At 53.3% G+C, this 17388-nt stretch overlaps 8 protein-coding genes across 8 annotated transcripts; 5 read left to right on the top strand and 3 right to left on the bottom strand.

Annotated features, from left to right (window-relative positions):
• Nucleotides 1–654: 654 nt before the first annotated feature.
• Nucleotides 655–1799, top strand: J4E85_000380 (uncharacterized protein; the record flags this gene model as incomplete). The annotated part of the gene is made up of 2 exons (XM_051464672.1): nucleotides 655–1753; nucleotides 1792–1799. The coding sequence occupies 2 exons, from the start codon at nucleotides 655–657 to the stop codon at nucleotides 1797–1799; spliced, it is 1107 nt and encodes a 368-aa protein (XP_051331193.1).
• A 3543-nt stretch (nucleotides 1800–5342) lies between these two features.
• Nucleotides 5343–6848, bottom strand: J4E85_000381 (uncharacterized protein; the record flags this gene model as incomplete). Its single annotated transcript, XM_051464673.1, has 2 exons — nucleotides 5343–6383; nucleotides 6435–6848. The coding sequence occupies 2 exons, from the start codon at nucleotides 6846–6848 to the stop codon at nucleotides 5343–5345; spliced, it is 1455 nt and encodes a 484-aa protein (XP_051331194.1).
• A 1157-nt stretch (nucleotides 6849–8005) lies between these two features.
• J4E85_000382 (uncharacterized protein) lies at nucleotides 8006–9619 on the top strand (the record flags this gene model as incomplete). The annotated part of the gene is made up of 1 exon (XM_051464674.1): nucleotides 8006–9619. One exon carries the CDS (start codon nucleotides 8006–8008, stop codon nucleotides 9617–9619), a length of 1614 nt encoding a protein of 537 aa, XP_051331195.1.
• A 445-nt stretch (nucleotides 9620–10064) lies between these two features.
• Nucleotides 10065–11159, bottom strand: J4E85_000383 (uncharacterized protein; the record flags this gene model as incomplete). The annotated part of the gene is made up of 4 exons (XM_051464675.1): nucleotides 10065–10489; nucleotides 10559–10899; nucleotides 10957–11011; nucleotides 11093–11159. 4 exons carry the CDS (start codon nucleotides 11157–11159, stop codon nucleotides 10065–10067), a joined length of 888 nt encoding a protein of 295 aa, XP_051331196.1.
• A 431-nt stretch (nucleotides 11160–11590) lies between these two features.
• On the top strand, nucleotides 11591–11963 carry J4E85_000384 (uncharacterized protein; the record flags this gene model as incomplete). The annotated part of the gene is made up of 2 exons (XM_051464676.1): nucleotides 11591–11678; nucleotides 11755–11963. 2 exons carry the CDS (start codon nucleotides 11591–11593, stop codon nucleotides 11961–11963), a joined length of 297 nt encoding a protein of 98 aa, XP_051331197.1.
• A 164-nt stretch (nucleotides 11964–12127) lies between these two features.
• J4E85_000385 (uncharacterized protein) lies at nucleotides 12128–13061 on the top strand (the record flags this gene model as incomplete). Its single annotated transcript, XM_051464677.1, has 3 exons — nucleotides 12128–12154; nucleotides 12211–12235; nucleotides 12286–13061. 3 exons carry the CDS (start codon nucleotides 12128–12130, stop codon nucleotides 13059–13061), a joined length of 828 nt encoding a protein of 275 aa, XP_051331198.1.
• Nucleotides 13062–13717: 656 nt separating this feature from the next.
• On the bottom strand, nucleotides 13718–14765 carry J4E85_000386 (uncharacterized protein; the record flags this gene model as incomplete). The annotated part of the gene is made up of 2 exons (XM_051464678.1): nucleotides 13718–14527; nucleotides 14739–14765. The coding sequence occupies 2 exons, from the start codon at nucleotides 14763–14765 to the stop codon at nucleotides 13718–13720; spliced, it is 837 nt and encodes a 278-aa protein (XP_051331199.1).
• Nucleotides 14766–15171: 406 nt separating this feature from the next.
• Nucleotides 15172–16666, top strand: J4E85_000387 (uncharacterized protein; the record flags this gene model as incomplete). Its single annotated transcript, XM_051464679.1, has 5 exons — nucleotides 15172–15198; nucleotides 15251–15284; nucleotides 15349–15376; nucleotides 15531–16158; nucleotides 16208–16666. 5 exons carry the CDS (start codon nucleotides 15172–15174, stop codon nucleotides 16664–16666), a joined length of 1176 nt encoding a protein of 391 aa, XP_051331200.1.
• Between the last annotated feature and the right edge of the window lie 722 nt (nucleotides 16667–17388).

Genomic DNA, 17388 nt, shown 5'->3' on the forward strand with positions numbered 1-17388 from the left:
GTGGACAATTCCAAGGGTAATGTTCCAGTTTCTACATCGCAACGTATGGGACGTATCAGGCATCGAGAGCAACGAGAAGAGACGCATTCAAGCCAGTGTCAGTGTCAATGGGTGGTCAGCTGACGCAGGGTTTTCGATCTTACCTTCGACAGACAATGCCATAAGTTCGCCAAAATCGTCTTCTTTGCGCTGATCCGACGTCTTCATTACATTTCCATTTAGGCATGCTTACATCAAAACATTACCAAAACAGCTTACGTGTCTTTATCCGCGAAGAACAGGTGGTCGATTGAATATTGGGCCCATGGCTCCACCCAGGACCCTTTTTCCTGGGTACACCCACACATGACATGCCACACTGAGTAGACGACCAGCGAAATTTGTAATTGCCCTGCAGATCCCACAGCGTCTTCCGCGTCCAGGCCTCTCCCCGATCACGTTGTCCCATCGTCGGCATCCGATGGCACATCACCGGGCTCTATCTTTACTCACTCATCAAGCATTTCGATTGTCTGAACACTGTCTTGCACGCCCACCTGCATTCAATTATCCAGCAACATCGTCGAAGATTGCTAGGACAGGGAACGAGTTTTGCGTCGCAATCATCTACTATACTATTGAAACCAGATCAAGCAAGCCAGCCTTTGGCATACGATGGGCCCCAAGATCACCGAATCCAGGCGAGGCTCTTCAGCAAGAGATGCTCGTGCACAAAGCAAGAATGTTGTGCCTCCAAGGACTCCCGAAATCATACAAATACCTGGCCGGTTCAGCGCGCTTGGAACTGAAAGCACTATAGCAGTAGTGGGAAGAAAGCAAGAGACTCGCGCACGAGTGAAAGTTGAGCCCGAGAGTCCCGATAACACGGTATACCCAACCTCGCCAGTATCCCGACGTCGAGACTACAAAGAAGAAGCGAAAACAGTCAAACCCGGAGGGCCTTCCTCCCGCCATCATACAGTTCACATCAAGGTCGAAGACAAAGCCGATCTCGAAACACCACCACATTACCCATCCTTCACAACAGCATGGTCCAAATCGCCACTCCGCGTACCAACCCCCCTCGCTGAACAGTTCTACCGATCTACAGTAGTCAAGAAGGAGAGCGATATTTCCTTAGTACATAGGGATGTACTGTCACTTCGCAGCCAAACTTCAGGTCCGTCGGTTAGCTCGAGCTACAAGAGGTTCGCTGTCGAGACTTTCCGTGACTTCGACGCGTCACACCCAGCCTCCAAAGTCAAGATAGAAGAGGAACCGGAAACGGGATACTACATTCCGACAGGAGCGAGCAAAGTCAAGCATGAAGCGGGATCTTCCCCCACAAACCTCCACCACCGTCCCAGCCCCACAGACTATCCCAATCCATACCACAGAGCGCCTGTAAAACATGATCCAGCATCAAACTCTTCACCCGACCTCAGGCGCACACGAAGCCACTGCACCGTCGCACCAACGCCGGAACTCCGCTCCGAAACAAAGTTCTCTTACCTCCAACCCATCACACCTACACCCTTCAGCACACCCTACGGCCTCGTCAACCCCTACCCTCCCGATCCATCATCATACCTCGTCCCTGGGTCCTTGCTCGAAGGAGTTCAACGGCGGACAAAGTGGGGCCAGAGAGACAGACGAACGAAGCGGCAGCCGCCAGCTCTACAGCCGCGAGGTGTGCCCGCAGCCGAGGGTGTTGCTAGTGACAAGAATAACGCTACACATGCAGGAGCGGAGGGGACTGGAAGTGGCGGAAAATGTGCATGGTACAAAGTTTCACTCTGCAAATGCTCCAAGTGGATTAGTTGTATCAAGGCGAAGTGCTCGCGAGCTGCTAAAAAGAAGTGGTGGCAGAGAAGTAAACAGCATCAGTACACCGCGGAAAGGAGGGAAGACAGTGGGTTTTATGTTGTGAGGCGGGAGATTGGTCCTAATCTCAGGGTTACGGTTAGAGATGTCTGAAGTATGTGTGAGCGATGGTCGACTGTTTCTGGGAGTCATTGGCGATGACGGGTGGCATTGGGGCGGGAACGTCAGCTCTGTTATCGGGAACTCAATGACCAGCCTCAGTCTGAGTCAAAGGCGCACTCTATTCATTCCGTCATCAGGGAAGGTGCTTAGGAAGGTGCATTTGGTGCTGCGTGGAATGGTCCTGTATTGTGCACACATACTTTACACGCGATTCGCCAGGTAGTTGCACCAATTCTCACCGGGATTACAAGAAGCAATCCCCATGTAATCACAAGAATAACAGCGCAATATTAATATAAAATCTCCATGGTGCCTGCCAATATTAAGCGATCGGTGTTGTCATGTGGACCCCGAACAGCTGGTTGCCAATACAGAAGGTGCAAGGGCTGGAGTTCAATCTCGCTCTTTCGCCCCCACACCTCGACCACAGCCTTGTGCAACATCACAAGGATGAAACCGCGATGCCAAAGAAACGGGTATCAGTGCACCTCATATACAAGATGGCTCGCTGTCCAGCCCCCTGCCACTTCCCACTTTACTGCGAAAGTTTGCGTCTCATCTTCGCCATCTGGCCGACATGAGTTCTCAACGTTACAGCTTACTCGGTGTGCCTGGAGCCCTTGCTTGGGAGATGGGGGAGTATGAGTCCGAGTACCGGTAAGCTTCGCTCTGCGATGAGACCTGGGTTTGTGACTGACAATTGCAGACCGCAGGGGCTCATGACGGAGGTCTCCTCAGTCAGCCTGCTCTCTGAGCACGGCTTCGCCTCAGAATACGATCACCAACAGAACCTTGAAAGTACTCAACATCAACACAATGGCAATGTCAAATCATATCCCCAGAATGAGAGCGTCAACGACTACTCGCAGAGTTCTGGTGCGGGTGCGGTCGATCACCCGTCCGAAGTCTATTTGCAAAACCACGCAGCCAGTCTCACCTCAGAGCATATGGATGGTGCGGATTCTAATATCTCACCAGAAGCGGGCATCGGTTCATTCGGTCAACCTCTTCGCCGCTTTTACTTCCGCACGATAGTCGGCATCCTTGGACCGGTAATCGTAGTATCTTATTTCATCACCATCTGGCGCATCTACCTCGCCTCACTCCACCCCGACTCGACAGCAGCCTTCGGACCACCGGGTGCCAAATGGGTCTTCTACGGTTGGTTCGTCGCGGGAGTGATCGGAATGAGCTTAAGTCTCTACGGACTGGCTGGCGCAGAGGCTGGCATGCTTATGGAACGAACCTGGAGAGTTGAAGATGCCATGCGTCTTATGTTGCATGCTGACAACACATGATCTGGCCCTGGGGGCTGGATGAAAGCAATCAAATGGGTTGTGCAAAGACGCAGGGCGCGCAACCAGCGTAGCAAGATCCCTTCTCGGCTGTGGTTCGTTCTAGCACTTCCAAGCGTGGTTGTCTTCGTCGCTTGGCCCTTATCAGGTCTTTGTCTTGAGATTACCAGTGGTTTCCTTCATGGTAAGCCTGGGCAAGGAGCGGATGTTACCGGATTCGTTCAATCGACGTTCAACGCCGACCCTGGGGGCCGTAGGCCGTCTAGAGGATCCTACATCGGCGCACGTGTTTTCGGACACGGTGCTGTTTATACACCTGAGAACTTCAATCGATCGAAGAAGGAGTTTTTGAAGAATGTTCCTGTGATACTGCCGAACACTGAGAGCGTCGAAGAAGTATTTTTGACCGCTCAAGGTGAAACGCCTATCGAGGGAAAAGCTTGGGGTCTGTTGCTGCATTACGACTGCAACATCGTAGACAAATTGTCTGACTTCGTTCTCTTAAAAGACCGTCGATTTTCAACGGACGTCTGGCGAAGCAACAGGGTTTTTCGTGATTTCGAACAAACAAGAACCGCACGAAGTGCGGATGAGGATCCTCCCATCGACAAATCTCCAACATCAGCCTTCCCGTTAAGAACGACCGGCGCCCCGGGTCTAGCTGCTACCTCCAGCATCGACGATGATGACCGAATCAAGTACAAGTCATACCGCCTCCATGACAACAATACCCTCGTGGAGGTAAAGAGAATGTCCGGATGGAATTTCGCTGGACTATTCGAGCCCGGATTACTGGGATGGGCTTTATATATCGGTGGAGTTATAGAGACTGCGTATCAATCCCTGTCCCCACCAACAGGCTCAAAAGACGAGCCTCCCTGCGGTTGGTCTAGTGAGAGGGAAGACCCACCAACGTCTTACTGCTACCATGATCTGCAAGAGGATCCTTCAAAACCGTATCCCGGAATCGAACACAAGACTACTTTTGAGGTTCTGTTGTGGCAGATACATCCCCTGTCTTTTGTTTCTATGGACAGCACCATCGTCCGTAATATTGAGTCGCTGACTGGTGAGTACGTCGATGTTTATGGTAAGAAACTCGAAGCTATCGGTGTATCCTGTACGTCAAGCAGCAGTGTAGGCTCAGCAGACATCGACGGCGTGCGATCTACCTACTCCAACTTCCAACGGAGCGACACTCCGGTACCTACTATGAAGAATGATTGTGCGAAACGCTTTGGCGCAGAGACACTCGCGTGTACACTCAACATCAAAGACGATGGTTGGCTGAGATGGCTGTTTGAATCGATAGGCCTACCGTCACCGTTTGACACATCTATAGTGAATGCTGCAGAGATTGCTGATGGCAACCTGAGAGCCATTGCTCAACTCGAATATCTGCAAGCCGACCAACTTCGGCAGGTTCTTCTACAAGCTTACTCCACCTACGCCATCAAGCTCATGTACAATGACGGTCGAGACTTCATCGGAATCAACAGAACAAGCCTCAAGTCACACGTCCCCGACCTCACGGCTTTTGTCGCTGGCACCGTAATTGAACCGGGCGTTATGCCAGCCGCTGTTCCTGTTGCTTTATTTGGATTGTGGGCGTTGATCAGCTCAGGTCTCTGCCTTGTCTATGGCTTCCGGCGACGATGGGGCGCGATTCTGGATGGGCATACAATGTTCAGGCTTGGGGCCGAGTTGCAGCAGACGTACCGAGCGAAGCTTCAACGGTATTCTACAACTGCTGATGTTGAAGAATGCGAGGCTTTGCATGAGATTCCAGGGTTCGTTGCCGACATGGAACCTAATGATGATGTAGGGAGGATTGGACTTATGGATGGGAAGCCGGCTAGGAAGGACAAGTTCTATCGGTAGTATCTCACGCATGGCAAAGTTTAGTAGCGAGTCTCCCTAAAGACTCACCTTCAACGGACCAAGGAATTTGATCAAAACATGTCTTTGTCGTCAAAAATGTAGTGTGCGTATCGAACGCTCTACCACAGAAATAATATTTACAACCAACGTATTTTCCCCTTGCATATATTTTCCCATGTCATCAGTATCCCGTCAAGCGATCTAGAAAGCAAGCAAGACAGCACCCATAACAGCACCGACAAGACCACCGGCCTTGACATGGCTCGCCGCACCGGTGAACTGCGATGGTGGAGCAGAGAAGGTAGCGTTGCCAGAGGGCTGGGGCAGCGCACCAGTAGGCGCAATTGATGGCACAACAACACCAGGTGCAGACCTAGTGTCGATTTCCAGACCGGACTCGGTGGGGTAGGGAGGAGATGAAGCTGCCGCGGAAGTGATCAGACTGGAGATGGGCACGGCAGGGTACTCAGTCGTGAAGGTGGCGGGTGGTGCGTTGGTGATGGCTGGGGGAGCGCCGGTGACGGTGACGGTAGCAGTACCGCACTCGCAAGGCTCATCTTCGCTGTCGCTGCCAGTGGGAGAGTCAGGGCTGCCAGACTCTTGGGGGACAGCGGCGCCGCCGGTTGGGTAGTTGAAGCCGGATCCGCCGTTGCCGCCGGCTGGGACAGCGGGAGGTGTGGGCTTTGCTGCGTCGCTCTCTGTGCAAGTGGTGGATGCACCGGAGGGCTTTGAGTCGGAACCGCTGTCGGAACCGCCTGTGGCGGCTGGGGCGTCGATGCCAGACTCGATGGGAGCTCCGGTTGCAGCAGCGGAGTCCTCGATGGCTACGCTGTTCACAGGAGCACCCTCTGTGTTACCGGCATCGATGACCTTGATGGACTTGAAGTCGCCAGTCTTGTCGGTCCACTCATACTCCTTGCCGGGCGAGTAGTTGATGACCTTGATGCTCTTGACGGTCATGGTAAAGGGCGCATCATCGTAGGTGACGTTACCTCCTGCCCACTGGCGAGTTCCCTCGTCCTTGGAGTCACCACCAGGCCAGTTTCCGAGACGAACATTGCAGGGGGTCTGGGGGTAGTTCTTGCCGCCGTTGGCATCGGCGAAGTTCAATGTGCGGGTAGGTTTGTCGTCAACAATCCAGGTGAGCGATTCAGAAGTCCAGTTGAGAGCGTACTTGTGGAACTCGTTCTGGTTGTTGAGAGCATCAGCCTCGATCATGCGATCGTATGTGGTAGTGTTGCCCTGGATGGTATTAGTCTCCTATAAAAACTAGTACGAATTGTGTTCACATACCTTGCCGAAGTAGTTCTGCTGTACACGGCTGTCTACACCTCCGATCCATTCCCAGTCGACTTCATCCAAGTTGTCAGACTGAAGGACAATGGAGGAGATGATGCCAACGCCGGGAGCTGCCTTCATGACGACCTCGACGTATCCAAAGTGAAGCATGGCCTCGGATCCAATGGTGGGAGCATCACCCTTCTTGGCAACAGTGAACTCAGCACCCTCAGGTCCATACTTCAGGGAACCGGCAGTCTGCTTCCATCCCTTAATAGCATCCTTTCCGGCAGTGAAGTCGGTTTCCCAATTCTGCGGCATGGCAGGGTTGTTAGGGCATTTCTTCTCCATGGGGTTGCAATCGGTGAAGGTCTGAGCGCTGGCCAGAGCAGCCAGCACGCTCGCGATAGAGTATGTGGAGAAACGCATGGTGGATATCTCGGTAAAGTCTAGTTGTTCGAGATAAGTTGATAAGACAAAAAGAAGTAGCTGTCCGAGATGTGCTGTACGGAGTCGTTTCACACGCAAGACACAATGTCAACAATGCGTAGAGTGGTGTTAAGGAATGTAGTGCTTCGCAAGCGAGCGTTGAAAAGAATGTAGTGACTGAGGTCGACCTGCGTCCAGAGAATCGACTGAGAGAGTGTGAAGTATGAAAGGTTAGACAAAGAGTGCAGGCCAGTGCTGCGTGTCAGAGGAGCACCGACTATTAAAAGTCACGAAATGCTATACGAAGCAATCTCCCCTGCGCGCCAGGACGCGCATCAGCGGCCAGCGGCCGAAGTCCATGCGGCTTCTCAAGCCCATGCAACATGTCTCCAGTTCAAGCGCTGCGTAGACCTGAATGGTCGTGATGGCTCTCCTGAAGTGTTTCACCAGCCGTCTGTGGAGACTAGGGCGTGTCAGGATAGTCGAGCCGCGGTGCCCGTTCTGGCGGCGACGCCGCAGGCGCCTATCAGAATGGAGAAGTGCCTGGCATCATCTGGCTCATGTTTCTTCTTCCCAGCCACTAATTCTTATGCTTTGGGCGTTGGCCGGCTGTGTGGATGTGGCTGTGCCGCTGCGCCCAGCAAGTGGGAGGGATTGACGTTTCCCGTCATTGCGATGCGCACCTGGGCAGCCCTGACAGCTGGAGCGATGCGCGCTCTCCTATCTAATCTTGGCGATCATCCGTCTATCAATGACGTCTCTCCAACGGCCGGTTGCAAACATGTCGGCGCATCGGACGCGCGGAGAGGGTGCAAAGGGGCATGTCTGACAGGTGCAGTTTGGTAGGCGGCGCAGTCGCTCCGACGCCCGGTGCCAGACATGTGAGATGCAGGTGTACACGGGGCGCTACCCGGAAACAGCTAGTAAGCTTTTCACTTGATTTTTTCTGGCTACCAAGATTCACAACCGAAGCCGAAGCTCACTTGCGCCCGTAGGCAGGGCTCACTATCGGCACGTGACCTGTCGCTACACCGCCTTCCAGGGCTCGCCCCGCCGTTGCCCCTCGGTGGCAGAATTATTCGAATTTCACGTGTGACGAGATATACATACCCATGCCGATCCTTCAGATCCTGTAAACATTCCACACACAACCAACTATGGCCACCACCGACGGAGGAGTAGCGCTGCCACAGCAACAACATGAAGAAGTTGACCAGGTCGAAAAGCCCGTCACAAACGAAACGCCCACTAACGACGATGACAACGAAATTGACGACCTTTTCGAGGACGAGGACGAGATAGTGCCAGAATTAATATCGGGCGACCACCACGACTTCACCAAGGCCTACAACCGCCAGCGAAAGCTAAACGACACGAACATCGCAGACGATCACAAGCCCAAGTCGAATCCACAGAAGCCGTCCGCCAACACAAACGCCTCCATCGACGACCAAGTCGCCTCCCTCGCGAAGCATGCGGGCAAGATTCGCCTCACCGGGCGCATGACGGGTGCGTCCGGGGGTAACGCAAGGGACAAGGACAAGGCAGACCGCGCGACAACCGAACAAGTTTTGGATCGGAGGACGCAGATGATCCTGCTGCAACTCATAAACCGCGGCGTAATCTCAGAGATTCACGGTGTCATCTCCACGGGCAAAGAAGCCAACGTATACCATGCCATGACCGAAGCGCCAGAGGAGGACGCGGACCCCATCCACCGTGCCGTCAAGGTGTACAAGACGTCTATTCTCGTTTTCAAGGACCGCGCAAAGTATGTCGAGGGCGAGTTCCGCTTCAGGCAGGGATACAACAAGAGCAACAACCGCGCCATGGTACGAATGTGGGCAGACAAGGAGCGTAGGAATCTGGCCAGGATACACGACGCAGGCATCCCATCACCAATGGCTCATGCGCTGCGGAATCACGTCCTTGTCATGGGCTTCGTGGGCGACCGCAAAGGCAAGGCAGCGCCTCGTCTGAAGGATGTGCGCTTCGAGGGTCTCACAGCAGAGGAGGAAGATGCGAAGTGGACAAGTCTATATCTCGAGATGCTGGCATACATGCGCATAATGTACCAGACATGTCGTCTTGTCCACGCAGATTTGAGCGAGTACAACGTCCTGTACCACGAGGGTAAGCAATGGATCATCGATGTCTCGCAAGCCGTCGAACACGACCATCCTCGCTCTCTCGAGTTCCTGCGCATGGATGTCAAGAACGTATCTGACTTCTTCCGCTCCCGCAACGTCGAGACGCTGAGTGAGCGCAAGGCTTACGCCTACATTACAAGTGCAGCAGGTGCCAAGACTGTCAAGGAGCAGACGCGAATGGAAGAGAGCATCCGCAGCCTCCTAAGCAAAGAACCCTTGACCGAGGAGGAACGGAAGAAAGAGGAGGAAGACGACGACGTCTTCCGCAATCAATACATTCCCCAAACCCTCGAACAAGTCTATGACATCGAACGCGACGCCGAACTCGTCAACGCCGGTGGTGCCTCCGACCTTCCCTACCAAGCCCTCCTTGCCGACAACGTCGTCAACAACGGCTCTGATGCCTCCGATGCTGAGTCTGACGATGGTAGCTCTGGATCTGAGGTTGATCAAAGTATCTTCGACAAGGGCCCCAGCCGTGGAAAGAAGCATGTCGATCATGACGAGAAGGTGGCGCATAAGAAGGCGATCAAGGAGGAGAAGCGTGAGAAGAGGAAGGAGAAGATGCCGAAGCATATGAAGAAGAAGTTGGTGAATGGGGGTGGGCATAAGAAGAAGTGAGCCTGGGTATTATCTGGCCTTGCAGTCTTGTCGCAATCGCAGAGTGTTTGAATGCATGTGGGTACGGATACTATATCCAGTCGCGAGTCCCAGTTTCCATGCGGCATAAAGGAGAAGCATAAAGAGAAGAAGCCTCTTAGGCTAGTGCAGAAGGGTCGTGCTAGGGCCTGAACAGCCACCTTACAGCGCTGCTTCAAACTCCACTACGCAGAAGTTCGGCTCTTCTGAGTCGTATCTGATTCACAGCGACCCTAAGGGTACATGCTACCGTGTGTGCTCTTCAGGGTTCTGGGTACGGCTCAAGGAGGGGAAGCTGCTTCGTAGCAGACCTAGTCGAGCACAAATGTTCGGAGTCTACCCCAGTATGCTAGATAGATGCGATCGAAGTTGTTGAAGTAGCGTGAACAGAACATCATTCCACCACATAGCTAGATCTTTATTTGCTTTATAGCATATTCTTCCTCCACGCCCTCGTACCCAACTTCTCAATCTCAGGCACTTCAACTGGGCCCCTAACATCCTCATCTTCCAATGCCTCTACAACCGCCTCACCCACTAGATCTGCTTTCAGTGGCTTAATGCCACCTGCGCCCATGAGCCATGTCAGCCTTCCTCCAACCGCGCTGTTTATCATCGCAGCCACACCGCCCGCTGCCGCGATAGGCAGTGTGAACGTGCGGCTGCTATCGTACATGAAGGGCGCGCGAATGAAGATCGATCGCATGGTAGGGAAGGTAGATGCGATGAGGGACTCGGCTTCGCGTTTCGTTGTGATGTAGCGTGCGGGGAGGATGGGTGTTCCGGCTGCAGCGGAGATGTAGAGGTAGGTTGGGACTTTGCGGGTTGAGGCTTCTTGGGCTAGGGAAACGGCTGTTTACACAATATAGTCAGTCGTTTGCGCCAATTGAGAAAGCAACAGCAATGCCAGCGCCAACATACCAGTATCCCGATTCATGATCTCATACGTAAGCTGCCCATCGCTCTCCTGCGGCCTCAACTTCTCCCCCTCCTTCCGTGTGAGCGGATTCTGTGTTCCGGCCTTGGTGCTGCTGAAGGCGCGTTGTAGTCCTTTGATTGGGCTCTCCCGTCCGCTAATTACGCCTTTGTAGTCCGCTTCTAGCAGTATGCCCATGCTGTGTATTACGGCATCTGCGCCTTCGAGATGTTTTGTGTAGGATTCTGGGTCGAGGATGTCGCCTTTCTGCCATGAGACCTTCTCGGACCAGTCGGGTGGTGTTTGCGACGAGGAGACGGAGGACCAGTGGGGTGTGCCGGAGCGTCTGGGAGGGTGTTAGTAGAGGATTGAGTTGATTTGGAGTGGAATTGGAAGGGCGTACGAGATTGAGGTTACGCTCCAGCCTCTATGTGCTGCTGCTCTACATATCCGGCTACCTGTTTGCTACGTTAGCTAGCTGTCGTGCTGGTGTAAAGCTATTGCTCGAGCTAGCTCGGGGGAATTCCTCAATTGCATACCCAAGAAGCCATTGCCGCCGCATACCACGAGTTTCTTCTTTGCAGCTTGTGCTGTTGTTGAGGCCATTGTTGTGTTGTGTGGTGGTTGATCAGACAGATGGTCAAAATGTTGTCTGCTAGAGCAATGGCTGATGGAAAGGGACGAGTGCTGATGTCACTCCACTTCGCGTCTGTCGCGTAAGATCGAACAGGGATATGCGGAGATGCTGTTCACCTCCGCGTCTTGCATAGAGGTCGCGTCGTTGCTCCATGTCACGACATATTCAAACAAGACATACATATGGACTAGACAGGATGAACCTGTTATTAGCACTATGGCGTTGTAAGGCACGTCGCACTCGCAGTTCTGACCAGTAGAAAGAAAGTCCATGTCGTCATGACGCTCCATATTAGCGTACGGGAACCCTCCTCCAGAGCCAAATGCAATATGGCATTGTAACTGCTGGCTTGTACTTCGCATCTTTCCAGACGAAACCAATATTCATACACTAAGCTATCATGCAAGCCTTCAGAAACCTCTTCAAGAACGACCTTGTCCTCGTAGGCACCAACCTCACCGTTGTAGCCGGATTCGCGACATATCTTGGTACTGCATATTCCCTTCAAATCCACTTCCAATATGCAGCGCTTAATGTTGATGTTCTAACCGTTGTATTCTACAGGATCTCGGGTGACGAAGAAGCTGGACCACATGGAGGAGGAGCAGGAGGCGCGCTTGGACGAGATAGAAGGAACGCTACGCGGTCATATTGGGCTGATCGAGGACTCGCTAGACAGGATCGAAGGAAAGCCGAACGCTGGAAAGCAAGAGAAATTGTACAACCAGAGGACGAGAGACGAGAAGGGAGGTGGAAAGGGCCAGGACAAGTAGGCGGGGCGGGCTGACAAGGATTAGCTGTTAGCCTGCGTGCCTGCATATCGGTGCCAGTCGTAGCTCGACCTTTGACAGAATACACGACTTTATCATTTGCGCAAACCACTTCACAAAACACACAAGACCGTTTTTGCTGAATCTCATCCCGCGCGACTCACAAGATGCCTGCGCCCGCCTCAAATAAGCGCGTCAAGGCAAGTCGGCCGCTTCGATACAGCTGTAGGCGCATACTGATGATGGGCAGAACAAGCGCATCAGTCGCAACCTCAGTAGGACGCAGCACAACCAGCATACCCAGTCTTTTACTCATCCCATGCAGTAATCGGCTCCGAAGCCTGGCAGCTGCCCCCAGTAGGCCACCCCGACCGCCCTAAAGGCGTACCCGACGACCACACGAAGCGCTGGACCGTATACGTGCGCGTACCCGACGGCGACCCCGACATCCGAGCCTGGCTGAACAAAGTATCGTTCAAGATATTCAACACATACGAGAACCCTTTGCGCATGGTAGAAAAGCCGCCATTCGAAGTGACCGAGACAGGATGGGGAGGTTTCAACATCGACATAAGACTGCACTTCCAGCCCATCTCAGGCGAGAAGGCGCAATACCGACAACACTTCCTGCAACTGGAAAAGTACGGCGACGAGAAGATGCAAGCAGAGCAGGAGCGAACAGGCTGCGTGCGCTCCGAGTTCCTCGAAGTGGTGCAGTTTAACGAACCCACCGAAGCCCTCTTCGACGCCCTCACATCGGAAGACCAGTGGAATTACCTCATACCCGCCGGCAAGGGCGGCTCTAAGAAAGCCTCGCTCGGTGCGAACGGCAGGCTCAGACGCGGTCTGCCCAACGGCGAGCGCAGCGCACAGCTACCGGAGAAGGGAGCCGATGAGGTTCCTTTCAGCCAGGAACAAGAGCAGGCGCTGCAGGACTTCTTCAAGCAGAAGATGGAGGATGTGGAGAGGCAGTTGGATAAGGAGGCTAAGAAGAAGGAGGAGGTAGAGGCTAAGCTCAAGGCATTGCGTGGTGAGCTGGGGCACGAGGCCGCTCAGCAGGCTGCGCAGCAGGCTAGTGGTGATAGGAGCCGGCGCAGGTGAGATTGCGTGATGCAAGCTCACTGCACCGATGCCTTGAGTCGCGGATACCACGGATCCTACACATGAGTTGGCACAAAGAAGGCTGACAGCATGCAAGAAGGGATCGGAAACGGCGGCGCTAATGCACAACGACATATCTTCGTGAAGCGCAGAGTTGGAAAACGGGTACCGTCTTCTCGTCGCTTCATTCGAGCACCGTGCGGCTCCGAACGTATCCCGAGCCGTTGGGCGACTACACGAATCTCTTGGGAGTCGTTCGTTGGATTACGCCAGGTTATGAATCGGACATATACGTATACAGGAGGCAGATACCGAGGCCTTGTGCTGGCTTACCACCTGCACCATACTGTACGTTGATGCAAGGGGTACATAATACGCCGTGTTTCGGGTAATACTACACAAATAAGCCGTTTCCCCCGAACACACGTACTTCCGTACATGCAATAGTGTATCTCGTATAATTCTCATCAATGTAGTGCACTAGGTGAATACTCATGATTGTTCTTTGTATTGGGTATCGTATCTCTGCTCGTGTTGTCCGTCACCCCCACCGCCCATGTATGCTCCAACCATCGTAATTCGTAAACGCCCGCAAATGCCAGACATGCCTACCGTAGCCAAAACACCTTGAATGCAAACCCTTTGGGATGTGAAAATCACTCGACCTCCATATCCTTCGGTTCCTTGGGCTCTTGCGACTCGTGGAACTGAATGGCGTCGTCAATGTAACTCAGCACCGCACCGAGACTATCCTCATCCTGAACGTCTAGTTTGAGGAAAGAAACCATGCTGAAGCCATCGATGAGCTCTGCTACAGCCTTGTTAAGCTTATGAAACGACGACCCGCTCATGAGACTCTCAGTCGACGCCGGATCTTTGTATTGCCTTTCCTCCTCTGGCGTGTGCTTCTTGCGCGCAGGATCGTCCTCGATGAGATCCGCATCGACATCAACGAAGCGCTTAAGGTCGCGCTTCGCAATCTGCCCTTTGACCAAATCCATCTTGCTCAGTATATTGATATGCGGCATCTCCAGCATCATCATAGCGCTCATCGCAGACAGTGTCCCCGAGAAGAATTTCGGCCGATCGATAACAAACGTCGCTTCGAGGAGGTACGCGGCGCACATGCGGATGTTGAGGGAGCCCGTCATGAGGTGCTTGACCAAGCCCGGTAGTATGGGTACGTGTGTGTAGAGTTCGATTTGCCCTGGCATGTCGAAGACGATGAGGTAGTCTTCGGTGACTTCTTCGAGGGGGTCCGTCAGCCAGTCGAGGTTCTCCATGAGGAACTCGAAGCAGTAGATTAGCCCGCCGTTGGGGCCGAGGCTCATTTCTTCCATTACATCTTCGAGGCTGATGAGGTCTTTGATGTCGAGGTCGGGCTCGAATGCGAATTCTTCGGCGGCGGGGTCGAGGTTTACGTAGAAGCAGGGGCGCTTGCTGTTCTGGAGGTGTTGGATGAGCGCCTAGAGATAGGTGTACGAAGTTAGTGATGTTTCAAGTCAGTTCGTACACGGGTATCTCTTACTGTGCAGAACGTTGACTTTCCTGCGCCTGAAGATACGGGTTGACGAAGTCAGCGATGTCTCTTATGCAGTTCGAACAGGAGATATATCTCACCCGCAGGGCCCTTTTCTTGTTAGTCTAGAATCATTTCACAAAGAGCAATCTGCATACCATAACCAGGGTGCCATATTTACTCATCGTCGCGGTTGAGCTCTCAGTTGATCTGGCGCGTCACTTCGGCTTAACACAAACAGCGTCGGTGCTTGCGGGCGGGAACCTTTTCTGCCATGGGCCCTAGCGTCTTGGAGGCGGTGAGCAGCATGTGGGGAGCGTGTCTCATTGGAGGGATAACGGACGTTTGAACCTTAACAGGAACATTGCGTGCGAGCCCTGGATTCGGCCTTGGCACATGGTCCCGTTTTTTCAATTGTTTCGGCCGCCGGCACTTCTGTCTTGAGAGTCTGAGACCCATTTATTCGCACTTCTTCCGACCCCTCCATCTCTTCACTACTTCATTACCCCAACCTCCTTTATACCAGCTCACAAGGTCGCAAGCCCTTCCAAACTATCACACAACGATTTACCTACACTTCCTTTTACAAGAATGACTGTCCCCAACGGAAACAACAAAGTATGTACTTTTGCAACCCGCCTAATGCGCCCCTCCATCTAACAGCCTTTAGGGCAGCGGCCATTTCCTCTTCACGAGTGAAAGTGGTAAGTTGCGGCTATACGAAACGCATATGATGCATATACTGACTTCGTATCTTCACTTTTGTAGTCGGCGAGGGTCACCCTGACAAGATCTGGTACGTACACTTCTTCTATTCCTTCAATTGCTTCCAGAGCCGTTGTTCGGTGCGTGATAAGACACGTAACGTTCGGCGCGATAGACGGCATTCCCCACCTGCTGAAACCGGGACTTTCTACAACTTCTTCGGGACATATCTGACTGTGTGCCAGCGACCAAGTCTCGGACGCCATCCTCGATGCCTGCCTCAAGGAGGACCCCCTCTCCAAGGTCGCTTGCGAGACCGCTGCTAAGACCGGTATGATCATGGTCTTCGGTGAAATCACCACCAAGGCCCACCTCGACTACCAGAAGATCATCCGCGGTGCCATCAAGGACATTGGTTACGACAGCTCCGACAAGGGCTTCGACTACAAGACATGCAACGTCCTCGTTGCTATCGAGCAGCAGTCGCCCGACATTGCTCAGGGTCTCCACTACGAGGAGGCTCTTGAGAAGCTCGGTGCTGGAGACCAGGGTATCATGTTCGGATATGCCACCGACGAGACCCCCGAGCTCCTCCCTCTTACCGTCCTCCTCTCCCACAAGCTGAACTCGGCTATGACCGCTGCCCGCAAGGACGGCTCTCTGCCATGGCTGCGACCCGACACCAAGACCCAGGTCACCGTTGAGTACGCCCACGATGGCGGTGCCGTCGTTCCTCTCCGCGTTGACACCGTCGTCGTGTCTGCCCAGCACAGCGAGGACATCACCACCGAGAAGCTCCGTGAGGAGATCAAGGAGAAGATCATCAAGAAGGTCATCCCCGAGAAGATGCTCGATGACAAGACCGTCTACCACGTACGTCTACAAACCTCCATACGTCCGTCCAGCATACTAACATAGCCAGATCCAACCCTCCGGTCTCTTCATCATCGGTGGTCCCCAGGGTGACGCCGGTCTCACCGGACGTAAGATCATCGTCGACACCTACGGTGGCTGGGGTGCTCACGGAGGTGGTGCTTTCTCCGGAAAGGACTACTCCAAGGTCGACCGTTCCGCCGCCTACCTTGCGCGCTGGATCGCCAAGTCCCTCGTCCAGGCTAAGCTCGCTCGCCGCGCACTCGTGCAGCTGTCCTACGCCATCGGTGTCGCCGAGCCCCTCTCCCTCTTTGTCGAGACATACGGCACCTCGGAGCGCTCCTCTGACGAGCTCGTCGAGATTGTCAAGAACAACTTCGACCTCCGCCCCGGTGTCATCGTCAAGGAGCTCAACCTCATCAACCCCATCTACTTCCAGACCGCCAAGAACGGTCACTTCACCAACCAGGACTTCACATGGGAGAAGCCCAAGGAGCTCAAGTTCTAATTCTAACGCCTTGATTAAGACATAAAGGTGGGCTTGAATCAACTTCAGCCCAACCGTTTTCAAAGTTAATAAACGCGACGACAAATGCGTCCGTCGCGCAGTCAGTGAGTGAGAAAGATTTGCATATCTTTGGGAGGCGGGTAAATGAGCCTTTTCAACAAGTGTTTCAACGGCGTCCACAGGGCATTACAACTATACCCACATGATACCAGCCCGTTTGTACTTTCCAAAAGTTTCCTATGCGGATTTCCTTTTCATTTAGATCGGCCTAGGGCAGGCTGTAGATATACAGAGCTTCAACAATTGTTGGACCGCAGTACGTTGTCAACACGTACGTGAGGTCGTTTCGCGCGCTAGTTCGCGAAGTTGGTAGTGGTTGGGGAGGATGGGATATAGGGAGAATCAATCAAGTGCCAGCTAGTCTGCGCTGGGGTCTTTGACTTTGGCGCGGGTAGCATGGTGCTATACCAACGTATTCGTGTGTTTGTGTTGCTATGATGTGAGGTTGTGCGCTACATGATGACTTGTCCACCTCCATCGAGGCAACAGTAAACGCGTTGCCTGCTACAGTACATTCCAGCAGTGACATGCTTTGTGATAGTAGAGGCCTTTGAAGCCTACGTCAACATGAGGCTTTCGATGACCACTCGCTTGAGTCTACTCCCAAGCACAATGACAATGAGTAAGAATGTATTTATACAAGTGAGTTGAAAAAGATCTAA

This window comes from Alternaria conjuncta, assembly GCF_024043145.1.
Source record: "Alternaria conjuncta strain BMP 0040 chromosome Unknown scaffold_1, whole genome shotgun sequence".
Classification (NCBI taxonomy): domain Eukaryota; kingdom Fungi; phylum Ascomycota; class Dothideomycetes; order Pleosporales; family Pleosporaceae; genus Alternaria; species Alternaria conjuncta.